At 37.4% G+C, this 19,889-nt stretch overlaps 1 protein-coding gene across 5 annotated transcripts in view; it reads right to left on the bottom strand.

The window, feature by feature from the left end:
* The window catches only part of ARHGEF38 (Rho guanine nucleotide exchange factor 38), a 173,892-nt gene that overhangs the window by 67,531 nt on the left and 86,472 nt on the right, over nucleotides 1-19,889 (bottom strand). For all 5 annotated transcript variants that reach the window (XR_009352931.1, XR_009352932.1, XM_059171582.1 and 2 more), the window contains 2 exons: nucleotides 17,000-17,147; nucleotides 3,659-3,676 (listed from right to left, as the gene is read on the bottom strand). Coding sequence is in view for 3 of the 5 variants with exons in the window: in XM_059171582.1 (XP_059027565.1) it covers nucleotides 3,659-3,676; nucleotides 17,000-17,147 (166 nt within the window). In the remaining 2 variants the exon portion in view is untranslated. The remainder of the gene's footprint in view (nucleotides 1-3,658; nucleotides 3,677-16,999; nucleotides 17,148-19,889) is intronic.

Below are 19,889 nucleotides of genomic sequence, written 5' to 3' on the forward strand. Positions count from 1 at the left end.
TATCTAAAAGCCATAGTAGGAAAAAGTGATAAATGTATTTCGAAATTCAAGCTCTGTAAGGGGTGCCTGGGTGGTTCAGTCGGTTAAGTGTCTGCCTCCCGCTCAGGTCACAGTCTGGGTGTGCAGGGATCGAGGCCCGCATTGGGCTCCTTGCTCAGTGGGAAGCCTGCTTCTCCCTCTTCTCCTCCCCGCCCCCCACTCAGGTATGTGTCCTCTGCCTTTCTCAAATAAATAAAAAATAAAATCTTAAAAAAATTTTAGCTCTCTGATACTATACAGATAAAAACAAAAGCAGCCATAAACTATGTTAAAAGTCAAATGACAAGCTGGAAGCATATAAGACAGAAAAAGTGTTAATATACTTGCTAATTAAAGAGGCACTATCAATCAATTAGAAAAAGATGAACATCTCAATGAAAGTGATCAATAAAAAAGGCAGTCCATTAGAGGGAAATGCAAATGGTTAACCATACATGAAAAATGCTCAAGATTATTATTAATGAAAGTTAACACAATAAAATAATATTTTAAGCCTTCTGCGTTGCCACAGGTAGTAAAGATACACATATTAATTGTTTCTAGGGCTGGCAAATAGGAGATAAATGGAAAAATCATATACAGGCAGTGGGACTAAAAATTAGCTTAACTTTGCTTAAACTTTCTGGCAGTATCAAAAGCCCTTTGATCTAGCAATTCCACTTTTAGAAACTCATTCTAAGAAAATCAAGTTATTGTACAAAGATCATTTATAAGAATAAACACATAACATCAATCTTTACAGGCCAGAAAGACATCATTCAAGTATCTATAAGGGTTGGGTAAACCAAATTATGATATATACATCAGATAAAATATTATGCAGTCATAAAGCAATGTGGATTCGTTTACTGACATAGAAATGTGTCCATGATATACTGATGAATGAGGTAGTAACTTGACATACAGGAAATATATAGCAGTCCTATGTTAGTCAATACGCACGTGTGTGCGCAGAAAAAAATTGCAGTGAAATGAGGGATTCATGAAATGTTAAAATAGTTAACTCTGGAATGTGACTACTGATTGTCTTCACTGTCTTCATTTTGATTTTCTATATTTCACAGTGTTTCTTTAATAATTTAAAAATTATAAAGCTTAAGAAGGCAGAAATAATATTTTGGGATCAATAGAAATCCTGACTCCAAAGGTGGAAGTATCTGGTCAAGACAGAGAATACATATAAAAAAGTGTAAAAGCATAAAGATGAAACACAGCATCTCTGTAGAGAGTTAAATTTAGAATAGTTGAGTTTTTCTTGCTTTAGAACATGGGACTTGTATCAAATGCTTTTCCGGGGACTTTCTGGTGCAGGATTCTATGATTCTTGTCCCTTCAGTCCTGTCTTTGATGTTTACATAAGATTATAATTCAAAATAAACATTTTAGAAATTCGAAACATCTTTGTCTTTTTCTGTATTTTTTAAAAAATGTAGATTGTAAAAATAATAATAATAATAATAATAATAATAGTAATAAAATGAAACCCACACCCAATTTTCCATTCCCATAAATAAGGAATTTTTTTTTCCCGAGGCATTTAAAACACCACATTTCCTAAATGCACTTCCGGCCACACTATTCCTGGCTTTAGCTGCTAAGGAGCCAAACAATTACAAATCACTTGACACTGCGTTTTACCCCCTTTCATGTAGCCGCATGTGCGCCTCGTGACCAGAGCGAGAGAAGCTGGAAGGAAAATAACGCAGGGCGAGTGTGGCTTTGATGTGCATCCAGCCCCACGCTGTGATCGTTCGGCCTCTTTTCCCGGTCTTGATGTATAGAAATAGACTAGAGGGGGCATCCAAAGCCTGCTAACTTCCACGCAGCGGGACTGTCCTAAAGCTAGTGCCATTTTTTAAGCAAGTATCTCGATACAATGTACTGTTTGTTGTAGGAGCTGTGTATGCTAACTGTATTAAAAGAATCTCTCACTCTGCTCTGAATCTCTCTCTCACTCTGGTCTTTTGGTTATAAAGACTTAAGCTTTAGGAAAAGAAGCCCGAGCAGAATTTGTAGCATAAGAAGTTCTTTGGTAATTCACATAGTTCTTCGTGTGAATCTCCCGTCCTCGGCACAGTGCCATGGGCACAGGCTTTTTAATGAGACAGCCCTCTCCCCACCCCATCCAACCCTACCAGCTATCACAGAAGAGAAACCAGGAAGACCCCAGCGTGTGAAAGGACAAAGGCCCTCTTCCATTATGCAGGTTTTCAGATTCCGTGGTCTCAGAATCTGGAACTCATTAAACAAAACAATTTACATCTGTTCACACTATAGGAGATTATATATATATATATATGTATATATATATATATATACACATATATATACATATATATATACATATATATAATTGTTTTGTTTAATTAAAATATATTAATTTTATATATGTATATATATATATATATTTTTTCTTTTGAAAGAAAAGACTATAAAGTGAAAGAACTGGGTGCCTTTTTGGTGCCTGTGCCTTGCTGGTATGTCAAAAACTAACTTCTCTAGCCCCTGTCTGATGGATGCCTGGTTCTGCACCTCACTTCTGGAATTCTGTCTTTCCTCATGGTTGCTATGCAACAAAGCATGAATGACAGGTATTTACAGCTTAAGTTAATATACTTTTATTTTGTAGGTTTTTTATTTCCTCATGTACAGTTTTGGGAGTTTAGAATACAGAAGCACGCACACACATAAAGACATGTAAACAAGCAAACACACAGGCTAGGAACTCCGGCTGATTATTGTTTAGATTACTGCTGACAGTGCTAAGCCAAATATGTGGATTTTTTCAAGTCCTGGTAAATTTGAGTTTATATTTAAGCTAATTCCATCTTTTCAGTATTAGACAAGACACGCTTTCCCTTCTATAAAAACGGATGTCTTCCAGAGTGTATGTCTATGTGTGCTATTTTAATAATTTCTATATTGTCTTAGCAACAAGTTATTTTGTTTTAATATTTTAAACATATTATATATGAATGTTTGATTTTTTCTTTTTGAATCATGAGCCCAAATTAGAAGAAACTCAATATTTGTCATAATGCATGAAGAATCTTTTCTTTTGTACATTAATCTACAGAAATTTCAAAAACATTGTGGTATTAATCTGAGATTTTTTTTTTTTAAGTCTAATGTCATTCTTAAGAAGATGTGTTTTTGGACACATTACGATTGCTTAGCATATGTATGTTAAGCAGTTCCTAAAGAGTTCCTGGCATCAGCAAACTTGTGATTTAAATAAATTATAACCCAGGATTTTTGTAATACATTTTGTAAAATACATGAGATAATTTAATATGTACAATCACCTCAGACAAATTGGAAATAATGTATTAAAAGCAATAAACATAATTGTAAAAAACAAAAGTTCTAAATTTTGAAAATACTCAACAGGTTTTTCCCCCATGACCTTTTTAAAAAAATTTTTTATTTAAATTCAATTTAATTAATATATGGTGTATTACTAATTTCCGAGGTAGAACTCAGTGATTCGTCAGTTGCTTTTAACAGCCAGTGTTCATTAATTCAAGTGACTTCCTTAATGCCCTTCACCCAGTTACCCATCCCCCATCCTCTCATTATCGTTACACTTGATTTCTATTATTAAAACAAAAATACTTACTCTTGCATGTATATGTTCCTGAAAGAAAGGAGGAGAGAAGCAAATTAATGTAAATCTGCATATTTGAAGTAATACGCAAACATTATAAAACTTTCAAATTTTTACTACATAAAATAAAATTATAAGTTATTTTCCATGAGTGTTTTTATAGAATTGGTTTCATTATTTTATAATCATATCTCTAAAACTTTATCTGTAGCATGTTTACACCATCTTTGTTTCACACTCAATATAGGATTAGAAACTATGGATTCAGTTTATAGAACTACTGATTTTGATTATGTGAAAATGGATTTAAACACCAGTTTTTATCCATGATTTACTTCATGAAAAAGAGAATCTGTTAAATATAGTACAAAACTGGGGGAGGAGCAAGATGGCAGAGGTGTAGAAGACCTAAATATCATAGGGTCCCAGGAGTTCAGCTAGATAGTTATCAAACCATTCTGAACAAACTCAACAGCAGATTGAAGAGAAAAAGAGCAGCAATTCTAGGAAAAGAAAAGTGACCACTTTCTGGAAGGTACGAAGTGTAGAGAAGTATATCCCAGGTGACATACCGGAAGATAGACCATGGGGGTAGGGGCTGGCTCCTGGCAAGTAGTTGAGCAGCTGGGCACAAAACTGGAACTTTTAAAAGTCTTCTCCACTGAGGGACATCACTCCAAAGGCTAAGTGGGGTGGGGGGTGGAGCCCTCATGGGGACAGTGTGGTCTCAGGACCCATAGGTCACAGAAAGACCAGGGGTGCCTGAGTGTGACTGAGTTCTCTGGTACTGGAGCAGGGAAGCCAGCTGCAAAGAGGGAGCTGAGGAGGGGCTCTCAGCTCAGGGTGACCTTAAACCATGATCCGAGGCACAGCAGGGCCACTGCTCTTCAAGCAGGGTCCCCATAAATGGCAGATATGGGGAGACCCCCTCCTTCCTCCACCAGGAGGAATGGTGGTGTAGGAGCACATTGCAGGAATCTGTTGGGTTTGGAGACTGCAAATGGGTTTGTGTGCCAGAGATAGAAATGCTCAGTCACAAGCCAGGTGAGCACAGAGTATGGCTGGTGACCAGGGAAATGGGAGGGATTGACTGCTTTCCTCTGATGGCACACTGAGGACTGGGTACCTGTTCTCTCATATCCTCCAGGGCCAGAGACTGGAAAGCTGCAGTTTTCATTCCCATCCTCCACACCTGCAGGGAAAGCATTCAGGGAACAAAAGCTCCCGAGAGCAAACTGGAGCAGATTACTTAGCCTGACCCCTAGCAAGAGCAGTGCAATTCCGCTTCAGGCAAAGACATCGTGAATCACTGCAATGGGCCCCTCCACCAGAAGAGCAACAAGAACATTCAGCCAAGACCAAGTTCACTAATGAGAACTGCAAAACTTCAGAACTACGGGAATATGGCACATAGAATTCATGATGTTTTTCCCAGGACTCTTTAGTCTTTCAAAGTTATTTAAATTTTATTTTTTTCTTATTTTATTTTTTAAATTTGTCTTCTTTCCTATTAATGTTTTTAAACTATTTTATCTCATCAATAGCTTTTTAAAAGTCTTTTAAAAGTTTCATTGTTATATTCATATTCTATCCCTTCATTGTATTTAACCTTATTTTTTGCATACATAGGGTAGTTTTTTTTTTCTTTAAATTTTTGGAATACAGTTTCTTCTAACAGATCAAAATATATTCTAAATCTAGCACAGGCTTTGTTCTAGTCTCCAACCTGATCACATTCCTTCCTCTTTCTTTTTTTCCAAATTATTTATTCCTTTTTAGAATCTTTTAATTTTCATCTTTATAGTCATACTCTAACCCTCCACTGTGTTTGCTCTTATTTTTGTATATACACAAGTTTTTCTTTCTTTAAAATTTTGGTAGACAGTTTCTTCTAACAGACCAAATATACCAAAATCAAGTGTATAAATAAATTTTAGACCCAAAGACACCTCCAGAGTTAAAGTGAGAGGGTAGAAAACAATTTACCATGCTAATGGACATCACAAGAAAGCTGGGGTGGCAATCCTTATATCAGATAAGTTAGATTTAAAGCCAAAGACTATAATAAGAGATGAGGAAGGATACTATATCATACTTAAAGGGTGTGTCCAAAAAGAAGATATAACTATTTTAAATATCTATGCCCCTAACATGGGAGCAGCCAATTATATGAACCAATTAATAACAAAATCAAAGAAACACTTCAACAATAATACAATAATAGGAGGGAACTTTAACACCCCCTTCACTGAAATGGACAGATCACCCAAGCAAAAGATTAACAAGGAAATAAAGGCCTTAAATGATGCACTGGACCAGATGGACATCACAGGTATATTCAGAACATTCCATCCCAAAGCAACAGAATACACATTCTTCTCAGGTGCACATGGAACATTCTCCAGAATAGATCACATCCTGGATCACAGATCAGGTCTCGACCTGTATCAAAAGATTGGGATAATTCCCTGTATATTTTCAGACCACAATGTTTTGAAACTATAAATCAACCTCAGGAGGAAAGTTGGAAAGAACTTAAAAACATGGAGGCTAAGGAACATCCTAGTAAAGAAGGGATGGGCCAACCAGGAAATTAAAGAAGAATTGAAAATATTCCTGGAAACAAATGAAAATGTAAACACAACTGTTCAAAATCTGTGGGACACAGCAAAGACAGTCCTGAGAGGAAAGTATGTAGCCATACAAGCCTTCCTCAAGAAACAAGAAAGGTCTCAAGTACACAACCTAACCCTACATCCAAAGGATGTGGAGAAAGAACAGCAAAGAAGCCTAAATCCAGCAAGAGAAAAAGAAAAAAGATCAGAGCAGAAATCAATGAAACAGAAACCAAAGGAAGAGTAGAACAGATCAACAAATCTAGGAGCTGGTTCCTTGAAAGAATTAATAAGATTGATAAATCCCTGGCCAGACTTATCAAAAAGAAAAGAGAAAGGACACAAATTAATTAAATCATAAATGAAAGAGGAGAGATCATAACCAACACCAAAGAAATACATACAGTTACAAGAACATATTATGAGCAACTATACACCAGCAAATTTGACAATCTGGAAGAAATGGATGCATTCCTAGACACATATAAACTACCAAAACTGAACCAGGAAGAAATAGAAAACCTGAACAGATCCATAAGCAGTAAGGAGATTGAAGCAGTCATCAAAAATCTCCCAACAAACAAGAGCCCAGGGCCAGATGACTTCCCAGGGGAATTCTACCAAACATTTAAAGAAGAATTAATACCTATTCTCCTGAAACTGTTTCAAAAAATAGAAATGGAAGGAAAACTTCCAAACTCATTTTATGAAGCCAGCATTACCTTGATCCTAAAACAGACAAAGACCCCATCAAAAAGGAGAATTACAGACCAATATCCTTGATGAACCTGGATACAAAAATTCTCACCAAAATACTAGCCGATAGGATCCAACAGTATATTAGAAGGCTTATTCACCACAACCAAGTGGGATTTATTCCAGGGCTACAAAATTGATTCAACATCCATAAATCAATCAATGTGATACAATATATTAATAAAAGAAAGGACAAAAACCATACAATACTCTCAATAGATGCTGGAAAAACATTTGACAAAGTACAGCATTCTTTCTTGATCAAAACTCTTCACAGTGTAGGGATAGAGGGTACAATTCCTCAATATCATCAAAGCCATCTATGAAAAACCCACAGAGAATATCATTCTCAATGGGGAAAAACTGAGAGCTTTCCCCCTAAGGTCAGGAACATGGCAAGAATGTCCCCTATCACCACTGTTATTCAACATAGTACTAGAAGTCCTAGCCTTGGCAATCAGTCAACAAAAGAAATTAAAGGCATCTGAATCACTGAAGAAGTTAAACTCTCATTCTTTGCAGATGATATGATACTTTATGTGGAAAACCGAAAAGACTCCACTCTAAAACTGCTAAAACTTGTATGGGAATTCAGTAAAGTGTCAGGATATAAAATCAATGCACATAAATCGGTTGCATTTCTATACACCAACATCAAGACAGAAAAAGAGAAATTCAGGAGTCGATTCCATTCACAATGCACCCAAACCATAAGATACTTAGAAATAAACCTAACCAAAGAGGCAAAGAATCTACTCAGAAAACTAGAAAATATTCATGAATGAAATGGAGGAAGACACAAAGAAATGGAAAAGCGTTTCATGCTCATGGCTTGGAAGAATAAATATTGTGAAAATGTCTATGCTACCTAAAGCAATCTACACATTTAATGCAAGCCTTATCAAAATACCATCAATTTTTTCCAAAGAAATGGAAAAATAATCCTAAAATGTATATGGAAAGACCTCGAATAGCCAGAAGAATGTTGAAAAAGAAAACCAGTGTTGGTGACATCACAATTCCAGACTTCAAGGTCTATTACAAAGCTGTAATCAAAGTAAATTGGGGGAAATCAGAGGGGGAGACAAACCATAGGAGACTGTGGACTCTGAGAAACAAACTGAGGGTTTTGGAGGGGAAGTCGGTGGGCGGATGGATGAGCCTGGTGGTGGGTATTAAGGAGGGCATGTATTGCATGGAGCACTGGGTATGGTGCATAAACAATGAATCTTGGAGCACTGAAAAAATAAAATTAAAATTTAAAAAAGGGGGGGGCACGTGGGTGGCTCAGTGGGTTAAAGCCTCTGCCTTCGGCTCAGGTTGTGATCCTGGGGTCTTGGGATCAAGCCCCGCATTGGGCTCTCTGTTCAGCAGGGAGTCTGCTTCCTCCTCTCTCTCTTTCTGCCTACCTCTCTGCCTACTTGTAATCTCTGTCTGTCAAATAAATAAATAAAATCTTTTTAAAAAAATAAATAAATTTTAAAAAAAGAAAACAAAGCTGTAATCACCAAGACAGTATGGTACAGGTACAAAAACAGACACATAGGTCAATGGAACAGAATAAAGAGCCCAGGGGCGCCTGGGTGGCTCAGTGGTTTAAGCCACTGCCTTCGGCTCAGGTCATGATCTCAGGGTCCTGGGATCGGGTTCTGCATCGGGCTCTCTGCTCAGCAGAGAGCCTGCTTCCCTCTCTCTCTCTCTCTGCCTGCCTCTCCATCTACTTGTGATTTCTCTCTGTCAAATAAATAAATAAAATCTTAAAAAAAAAAAAAAAAAGAATAAAGAGCCCAGAAATGGACCCTCAACTCTATGGTCAACTAATCTTTGACAAAACAGGAAAGAATGTCCAATGGAAAAAAGACAGTCTCTTCAAAAAATGGTGTTGGGAAAATTGGACAGTCACATGCAGAGGGATGAAATTGAAGTATTTCATTATACCACACACAAAAATAGACTCAAAATGGATGAAAGACCTCAATGTGAGACAGGAATCCATCAAAATCCTTGAGGAGAACACAAGCAGCAACCTCTTTGATATCAACCACAGCAACTTCTTCCTAGGAACATCACCAAAGGCAAGGGAACCAAGGGTAAAAATGAACTATTGGGACTTCATCAAGATCAAAAGCTTTTGCACAGCAAAGAAAAGAGTCAACAAAATTAAAAGACAACTGACAGAAAGGGAGGAGATATTTGCAAATGGCATATCAGATAAAAGGCTAGTATCCAAAATCTATAAAGAACTTATCAAACTCAACATCCAAGGAACAAATAATCCAATCAAGAAATGGGCATAAGACATGAACAGACATTTCTGCAAAGAAGACATCCAGATGGCCAACAGACACATGAAAAAGTGCTTAGTATCACTTGGCATCAGGGAAATACAAATCAAAACCATAATGAGATTCCACCTCATACCAGTCAAAATGGCTAAAATTAACAAGTCAGGAATGACAGATGTTGGCAAGGATGTGGGGAAAGGGAAACCCTCCTACACTGTTGGTGGGAATGCAAGCTGATGCAGCCACTCTGGAAAACAGCATGGAGTTTCCTCAAAAGTTGAAAATAGAGCTACCCTAAACCCAGAAATTGCACTACTGGGTATTTACCCTAATGATACAAATGTAGCGATCTGAAGGGGCATGTGCACCTGAATGTTTACAGCAGCAATGTCCACAATAGCCAAACTATGGAAAGAACCTAGATGTCCATCAACAGATAAAAAAAGATGTAGTGTGTGTGTGTGTGTGTGCGTGTGTGTGTGTGTGTATAATATATATATGTATGTGTACATGTATGTGTGTATAGACCGGAATACTATGCAGCCATCAAAAACCGAAATCTTGCCATTTGCAATGATTATGGATGCAACTACACGATGTGGATGGAACTAGAAGCTATTATGCTAAATGAATAAGTCAATCAGAGAAAGACAAATATCATATGATGTCTCTGATATGAGGAATTTGAGAGACAAGGTGGGGTTCGTGGAGGGTAGGGAGGGAAAAAAAATGAAACAAGATGGGACCAGGGAGAGAGACAAACCATAAGTGACCCTTAATCTCAGGAAACAAACTGAGGGTCCCTGGGGGGTGGGAGGAGGGGGGATGGGGTGGCTGGGTTATGGGCATTGGGGAGGGTATGTGCTATGGTGAGTGCTGTGAATCGTGTAAGACTGATTATTCATAGACCTGTACCACTGAAGCAAATAATACAATATATGTTAATAAAAATAAATAATTAATTAATTAAAGATAAATTTTAAAAAAGAAAGAAAAACACAGTACAAGACTACAAAGTAAAGTATAAATCACTCGCAGGAAATGGCCATCAAGCACTACAGAATATTTCTGTACACAGTGTTAATGTAGGTTATAAACAATTCACCAGTTCAATAAGATAATTCCCACAAAAGCTTTCACTAACCATGGCTGGGTTTCTTGGCTTCCATTTTACTCAAGTACAATGAACGTCCTTCCAGAGCAACAAGATCTATCTCTTAGTTGATTTCTTCTCTACTTCATTCCCCATTGTTCACAAAGTCCCCCAAACTATGGCAACCATGTAGGCCTCCTTACTCTTATAAAAGTCTGAAGGCAGGCTCCTGCCCTTCAGGTCTTGGCACTTGTTCTTCTGTCTGGTTACTCTTCTCTTGGTATCAATACTATGCATTCCTTACCTCCTTCAGGTCTTTGCTCAAAGGTTTTTTCCCAATAAAACCTTCCTGGACCATTTTTTTTTTTTAAATTATGCCTGGCCTCCTACACTACTTTTTATCCTTATTTCCTGCTTTATTTCTCTCTTTAACACTGTCACTTTTTATATACTATATACTTATTTCATTTATTATCTATCACTCTGCTCCCCATCTGAATGAGGGCTTGCTCTGTTCTCTGCTGTAGCTTTAGTACCTGAAAAATGACTGGCATTTGGTAAGAGTATTTGCATTTGGCCAAACTTATTAGTCAAATTAAGCAATTACGAGTAAAAAAAAGTTGGAATTATTCAAGTTAAATTTTAGGCACAAAGGAGATAGGAGTTTTTTTCTAAAAGCTTCATATGGGGGTGTCTGGGTGGTTCAGTTGACTAAGCATGTCCCATATGCTCAGGTGATGATCCCAGGGTCCTGGGATCGAGCCCCACTTCAGGCTCCCTGTTCAGTGGGGAGTCGTCTTCTCCTTCCCCCTCCCTCCATTCTCTCTTCTGCTCTCTCTCTCTCAGAAACATAAAATAAAATAAAAATAAATAAAATAAAATAAGATAATGCTTATTATAAGCATTATAATATAACATATATATATATAAGATATAGATATAAGATAGCTTCATATGGCTATAAAGAGATGAAGTTATAATATGTATTAATAACTTGATTACTTTGACTTCTGGTTCCTAGTCTTTTAGAATACAATGAATATTTTCAATATAAAAATATTATCATCCTATCTCATGATAGTAGATGGTGTTTTCATTTTCAATGATTGAGAAGAAAATCCATGATAAATACCTATGTTGAATTCCACAAATTTTAATGGACTTAAAAAGTTTGAAGGATGCCTGGGTGGCTCAGTAGGTTAAGCTGCTGCCTTCGGCTCAGGTCATGATCCCAGGGTCCTGGGATCCAGTCCCACATCGGGCTCCTTGTCCAGCAGGGAGCCTGCATCTCTCTCTGCCTCTGCCTGCCACTCTGCCTGCTTGTGCTCTCTCTCTGACAAATAAATAAATAAAATCTTTAAAAAAAAAAAAGTTTGAAAAAATCCCAGTGCTCTATATATGTAGAAAACAATGGTATATATGTATGGAAAGCAAGTATTCCTTCACTCTTCAGATATCTTACGTGAATGGATTCCTAGATACCTCAAAATAACTAGGTTCTGCTGACTCTAAGACCTTCTTGTTGGAATCAAGCAAAGAATTCTAATTTTTAAAAAATCAGTGACTACTATCATTTTAGGCAATTATTCAAGGCTGTTTGAAGAACACTTCTATGAAAAGGATTGTGTCACCACTATCCCCGAACCAGTATTTCCTTCCACTCATAACATTTAAGTTCACATTTTTGCTTCAATTTCTGTCTCCTACTGAGGAATTTCATTTTCCCAGTATGCTCTATAGATCATAGATCAGAAAATTGTGGGAGAAGTTGAAAACAAATATAAATGCATTTTTCTATGGAAGCAAACAAGTAAACAACGTGATCATTTTGCAGCCAAAACACAAAATTTGAAGTTGAAAGAAAAGATTGTTCTTTTACCTCCTAAAGAAGACATAGACTTTTTTTCTCCTCTATTTATTTATTTTAACCAAATAAAACAAATACTGTGACATAAATTAGCATAGTGTTTAATGTTAGTATAGCATTTTACAAAAAGGAACTTTAGAGGTTTTCCAACAGGGAAAGCCTGTTGGAGTAATGGCATAGTACTATTACATTATAATGTCTCCTATTTGCTCATCTTTTTTTTTAAAGTATCCCTTTTAGGCTGAAACTTTCCAGAACTGAGCCCCAGACAAGGACAATTCAGGAAGAAGAAAGTTAAATTGTGTCCATTTACCCTTTTATGGGGAAAGCAACCATATAACCACAACCACACCTCTTACCTTCATGGGCTCATTATCATTTGACTTACAAGAAACACATTTCTATGTGGCTATTTCTTAATGATTATAGTTTTGTTCAAATACGGTGCCACATAATAAGGAATTGAAAAAAAATCCAGAAATTATTTTAATTTTTATTTGGAACATTCCATTAGAATAACATCAAGAAATATAAAATGTGAACAAATTGAACTCTATTGCTTTAAGTTCTGTGTTGTGTGAGCTTTCACCTTCCTTCTGAATGGAGAAGCTATAGTAGTCAAAGGAACAAACAGCCAAAGCACCCAGATGACTAGAAGTTAGTTTTCCTCCTGGGGATAGTGGCTTTGGTTAGGAAGAAGAAAAATGTATATAAATTTATAACAATGAAACATAAAGCTAGAAACGCGTCTTCCAACTACAAAAAAAAAAAAAAAAAAAAAAAAGAAAGAAAGAAAGAAAAAACAACAAACAAACAAAACAAAACTTGGAAAAGACCCTTTGTTCTTTAATTATTACAAAATAAACAGATCTCTAGGGTCTCTGAAAGACAGCGGGGATTTGATGGTATTTAGACCTAGAAAAACAGAAAATAGAGGTAGCAGACAAGCTATTCTAATTATAGTTATACTTGCATTTATAGCTATTCTGTTTTTCATTTTCCTCATACAGATCAGAAGCCTTAAATAACCCCAAAGAGGCAAAGTAACTAGAGCTTTAGTAAGTGACTTCCATAAATTTAGAGACTATATTAATAGCATTTTCATGCAATCTTAGGGGTCACTAATAAGAATCTGTAAATGCTCTTTGTTGAATAAACAAAAACTTGCACATTTCCAGTTTGCAGGCTATAGATGCAGATGTGATATTGTGCCTCTAGAGAGTTTTAGTCTTTTCTTTCTTAAGGTTTCCAAACCCTGAAACTACTGCTTAGATCTATCTATAGGCGTGAAGAAGGTCTAGTGCTTCAGGGAAAGCTGCTAGTAAGTCCTAATTTCTTTTTCTGAAGTGGTTCATTACCTAAATATGTATCCAAATCACCTGAGGGTGTTTGTTAGTATCTAGCTAATATGTAGCTTCTTGGACTGGATCCTAGCAGTCCTTTCCTCCCCCCTTTTTTTTCTTTTTTCCTTTTTTTGCTGGGAGCGGGGAGTGTCTGGAGCAGAGCATAGGAATTTGTACTTTTAATACACATCCCTATGGATCTGACACAGCGGAAATCATACACCAAGAAACGCTGTCCTAATGTTTCAAAGGGATTCAAAATTATTTTCTAGATACAAGTATCATTTTTTTCTTTTGAAAGATAATGGGCTTCAAAGAATAGCCAAAGGTTATGAACTCAAGTCTGTTACAGAACCAGGAAATCTCTCTTCCCTCCTTTTGGAAATTAGTCTTGAACTTCACCGTGACAGCTTCTGGTGTGTTATTTAAATTAACCCTGGTATTGTTATTAAACTTTTCAGATGGTTCTGTTTATCTACCCAAGTAGAAGGTGTGTTCCTAGGAGGTGAGAACTATGCATACATACATAAATATTTTTTTAAACATTATCTAGCACTCCTAATAAATATTTATTAGGCCCTCAATAAACATTTTAATTTTAATTCAAATGCAACCTAAGTCGCTTTAAAAATCTGCTTTAACTTCTGAGACCTGAAGCCACCTCTCTCATGAATACTGCTTCAAACCCTGTTGTTCCATTATCCCTTTGCACAGTAGAAAATGGAGGCCACACCTAATATTCATTAGAAATTGGCAACTGTGCACTCAGGCTCCGTTATTTAGCCACAAGGAAAAGGCAGAGCCACAGTAATAGCTTTGACTGATTACTTGGCAAGGGAAGCCAAGCCCTTGGGGTGTTCCAGACTCTCTTTGGCCTATAAACCTGTTTAAAAACCTGTTTCTCAGAATTTAAGGCTTAGCTCAATTGGGGTCAGTATTATAGTAATGTCAATAATTCTGCTCTCAGCTTTCAGGCAGACCGGTACAATTCATCATCAACTTCATTTTCATGGAAAGGCAACTTTTGGGAAAATAGCTCTAACTTAAGCTATTTTATTTTGATTTTTCTTTCCCTTAAGAAATAGTTGTGCCAATATTACTTAGCTTGGATTTCTTGCTCTCTAAACCTTAGCACCTTCTAGTGCTTGAAATTATTCCCTAAAATTGGAATAGTGCTGAATACACAAGATTTGGGACATCCACCAAGGCAATAACTCAAGGCTTTCAGAGAAAGATCAAATAAGTCATTAGGTCTGAAAGTCATTTTCGGTAACTGAGACATCATGGTGTTTCAGAATCACCTCTGCCTTTAGCTGCTTTTAGGGGGGTTGGTACTAGGCAACACTGCCAAGAGGAATACTCTGGCAGGGTCTATTTCTTTCTCTTAGAAGTCAAAATCCTTAATAAAAATAAAGCAGTGTTCACCCCTACTGAACAGACAGCTCCATTTTTGGTCAACTGTTAGGAGCATATGCCAAAGTAAATTAATTACATCTGCTCCTGGTAGGGAACTCCATTCCCGAGGTTGTAGTTGGAGTGATGGCCAAAGGTGCTCGCTGTGCACTTGTTGTGAGGTTTCTCTCTTTTAATTCTAGAAACTGAAGAAGGAGAACGGCTCAGGAGAAACTTTTCTTGGATCAGATCTTGCCACTAGACTAAGGTAGGAAACATTCATTCATACTCAGGATAATATCGTTTTTTTCTCCATAGGAAAATAGTTATCCATATATTTAGATGTTGGTCCTAATACAGGAATTTATTAAGGTGAATACAGCTTTAAACTTAAAGTTTCTATGAACTGATCTCTAACACTGAACTAAGCTGCTAATAGTGAAGAAATAGTGAGCTGGAGCTACTTGTCACCTACCATCTTTAAGAGTTACCTGCGCGTGTTAAGTTCCTTGTGGGCGGTATCTAATTCTTATTTATTTTTGTATGTGCAGTGCCCAGAATGATACTTGGTGTAGCTGAAGCACTAAATAGATGCTTGTGATTTTATGTCTTAAATATATGCCTTTCCGTGATACCAAAAATGGGTAAAGAACTGCAACAACTTAATGACCAATAGAAAGCGATAAAGTTAATTTTTAAAAATTCTATGGGCCCTGTTTACATCCACTTTCAGTCTCGATGCTAGCTTGGAAAGACATTTTCCAGAGTCCAGGAGTCCCCGTGTCTGTGGGGGTTTTAGTTACCGCAGTCAGCCGTGATCCAGAAACAGGTGGCCCTCCTTCTGAATTGTCAGCATGTATAAGAAAAAGCTTTGTATATTCAGGGTTTGGTAGTCTCCAAGTTCCAGACATCCACTGGCAGGTTTTGGTACATATCTCCTGTGGCTAAGGCGGGGGGAGGGGGAGATACTGTAGTCTCACTTAGTCTCCTGATTTCACTTTAATTCAGCTACCACTCTCTTGGGCCACATTAGGACCCCAATTTTTGTCTCCCTACAATAGAGTCTAAAAGGTGGGAATGTGCTAGATACTCAGACTGGTTGGCATGCTTTGATTTAGATATCACAGCTCTCTCTGGTTTAATCTTTGATGATGAATAATCCTTAGAAATGAAAGACTATAGTGGAACCACTAGGTAAGAAATGAAGTAGGGCAGAAATTTTGGCTTTAAGCTGCATGTGGTAGAACACGATATACACAGTAAGATGCCAATTTCTTCTAAAAGAATCAACCCAAACCCATGTCCAAATTAATGCATATAAATAAAATCAGAAAAAAAAATGCCAGGTGTGGTTATTAATACATGGTCAAGCAAAGAGTTAATACATGGAGTAGCAAGGGTTTTTATCTTATTTGTGCTTCCTTATATTTTTCAGATTTTTACAGTGAATAGTTTCTTCCAGATTAATATATATATATATATATATATATATATATATATATATATAGTAGCACCAAGACTTTAGGAATGAGGAAGGAAGTCATGATTAATTCTTCTGAAATTAACTAACATGGTCTGACCTGTCCTCACCAATCTCTCCTCTTTCCCCACAGTGAATCTAGGGGAAGGGGAGAGCCATGCAGAGAGCCATGGGACCTTCACTAACTTTATTTTTCTACATGTTCCAATGCTGTCTCATGGGGGCAGGCAGGTAACAACAGCTTTAAGAAGGGCTTTTTCTTCCACATTTCATTTTTTGATATTGCATTTTTCTCTCTCTACAGAGCCCCAAATCATCCCTGATGTTATTTTTAGTCATGCTCAGAGGGGGGCAGGAAAAAGTCAATCAGGGTTTCTGGCATGTCAGCTTTTCATAAAGGGAACACAAAGTAGAGCTCCCAGCAAGCTTCATCAAATGTAGGATTTATGTGGGAACTTTCATCTACATCCAGTTAAAATGTTCCCTGCTAGGCATGGAAATCATCGTTTGAAAAAGCCTTACTTTAAGGACTGGATACAGTGGCTCAAATGTTGCTTCAGCTCTTCTTCCTTTTCATAGGTTTCCAGTATGCTGTGCGCCTCATCATGGTGGTAGCAGTAGATTTTATAAATCTCTTCCAGTGGTCCTTTAATCTGCAAGAATACTTCTCCTGATAAATGCAAGACAAAGGCAAAATGACGTCAAGTCAGACCAAAAGGACGCTCTACATATTTATTCTTGGGCCATGTGATCAGTATTAGCAAGTTGGATCCGTTCCATTTTACCCCCAGGTTTCTCAGAAGAGGTAGACAACATCCCTCCGTTCCCTTCTCTCTCTTCCCCTCCCGTTCCCTCCCCTCCCCTCCAGTCCCCTCTGTCCCTTCCTCCTCCCCTTTTCTTTCTCTTTCCCTTTCCTTCCCTCCTTCCTTCCTTCTTTCTGTCTTTTCTCCCTCATTCTTCCCTTCCTTCCTTTCTTTTATAAAATGAAGGATAAAGAACTTAATGGAGACAGGCAGCAGAAGAAAGCTGGTTTTCTCAGAGGTGATTTATGCACCCGGCTGGTAGGCAGGAGCCTGGTTAAAAGCAACACCTTAGAATTAGTCTGTATGGGTTTGGATCAGGCTGTGCTACAGACTTGGACAGGTTATGATTTGGACACGTTATTTTTCCTCTCTGAATCTGTTTCCTCACCTATAACAGGGGACAATAACAGATTCAATTTCAGGGGGTCATTACAAAAATGAAAGGGGTAGTGTGTGTACCGTACATACACAGTAAATGCTCAAAATGGAGCAGTGATTGTCAATTTGTTAGAGGTATGGAAAGTGAAATCTCAGGGTCTAGGTAAATTATTTTTTGCTATTTATTGCACGAACGTTTTCTGAGATTCTCTGAAAGGCAAGCAGTGGAGTTTAGGGAAATAAAATATTTCCTTATATGTTATAATAGAAAGAATTGGCCATTATTTCTTTTAAAACTCAGTTGGATAGGGTCCCTGGATGATGCACTCGGTTAGGTGTCTGACTCTTGGTTTCAGTGCAGATCGTGATCTCAGGGTCATGGGATTGAGCCCTGTGTGGGACTCTGTGCTCGGTGCTGAGTCCGCTTGAGATACTCTCTCCCTCTGCTCCTGCCCCCCTCCACTCTCTCTGTCTCTCTCTCTAAAATAAATAAATAGATCTTAAAAAAAAAAAACTCAATTGGATAATACTATAAACCAGAGTTATGAATGTATCTTCTTAAAGCAACTTGGGCTAATTGTATCCAGGCATTTAGGAATCCTTCTTGATATTATAATAAAATTGCATCTGTAACTAATAACTCAAGGAGATATTGAACAATAGCTGGATTTAATCACCCACTCCATCACTTGAAAATTTATATTAAGCATCCACTACACACCCCAGCACTATGTTAAGATGATTTGGGAGACACAGAAAAAATATGTGATGGGGCCTGCTCTCAAAGACACTGCATATTTGGGATTGACAATGATTTTGGACCGAACTGATTGGGAGTTACACAGACATACCAACCTGCACCTATTATAGTAACAAAAGTCTGTCATTCTTCCTACAGAAATAGAATGTCCTTTGTACTTTCAGTGTGCTTTGCCCACATTAACCACTTAATTCCCTACACATATGAGGAGATAAGAGGTTATTTATCCCTATTAAATAAGGAAGGACAAATCTGAATTTGAAATAAATAAATGATTTTTCCCATAGTCCTGTCCAATGGAGGCTAAGCCAGGATTAGAGGCTGTATTCCCCTCAATTTTACTTAGGTGTTGTTAGCTCTCCACACATCAGAGCTTTGCTGGACAGACAGGTACAAACTGAAGCAGAATTACAGATCACTGTCGTCTAGGATTTGGGGGCAACTGAGTAGAGTAGATTCTCATCACTCCTGAGGATGAATTTGAGAATTAAATGGAATGTAGATGTAAAATACTTGTAACAAACTACCTGCTCAATAATCATCACTCGTCTCTTAACGCTACCTTTCTCTCTCTGCAATTAAAACACAATGGAATACTATGCAGCCATCAAAAGAAATGAAATCTTGCCATTTGCAACAACGTGGATGGAACTAGAGCGTATCATGCTTAGCGAAATAAGTCAAGCAGAGAAAGACAACTATCATATGATCTCCCTGATATGAGGAAGTGGTGATGCAACATGGAGGCTTAAATGGGTAGAAGAATAAATGAAACAAGATGGGATTGGGAGGGAGACAAACCATAAGTGACTCTTAATCTCACAAAACAAACTGAGGGTTGCCGGGGGGAGGGGGTTGGGGAGAAGGGGGTGGGATTATGGACATTGGGGAGGGTATGTGATTTGGTGAGTGCTGTGAAGTGTGTAAACCTGGTGATTCACAGACCTGGGGATAAAAATATATGTTTATAAAAAATATATGTTTATAAAAAATAAAAAATTAAAAAAATAAAAAACAAACAAACAAACAAACAAAAAAACAAAACACTAGTACTTCTAAAGTATCACTTTCTGTTCTAATCTATATCCAACCTGTAAGAGACTTTTCTTCCCTTCCCATTATATGGGATAGTCCTGTGATCCTAGTAGACTACACGTGTGTGTGTATGTGTGCATGTGTGTGTGTGTCTTATTTGTTTTTTAATAGTGCTTTTCTTTGAACTTGTAAGCAAACAGTGTCTGTGAGCATCTTTGGAACTGAAGGGATGAGGGATTTTTGTTTTGTTCCTGGGATTTTAGTGAACTCATCTTTCTACCAGTGTAATTTTTGCAGATCTGGTCTTCAAGACAGGAACACAAATAATAAGGAACAGAGAAGTTACAAGAAGAGGAAATAAAATAAGATAATAACTAAATTTAAAGATGGCAGGAGAGGAGGCGAACCTCCTAGGAACAGAGCCGGGGGCAAATGA

The sequence above is a fragment of the Mustela lutreola genome, chromosome 1 (genome assembly GCF_030435805.1).
Source record: "Mustela lutreola isolate mMusLut2 chromosome 1, mMusLut2.pri, whole genome shotgun sequence".
Lineage (NCBI taxonomy): Eukaryota > Metazoa > Chordata > Mammalia > Carnivora > Mustelidae > Mustela > Mustela lutreola.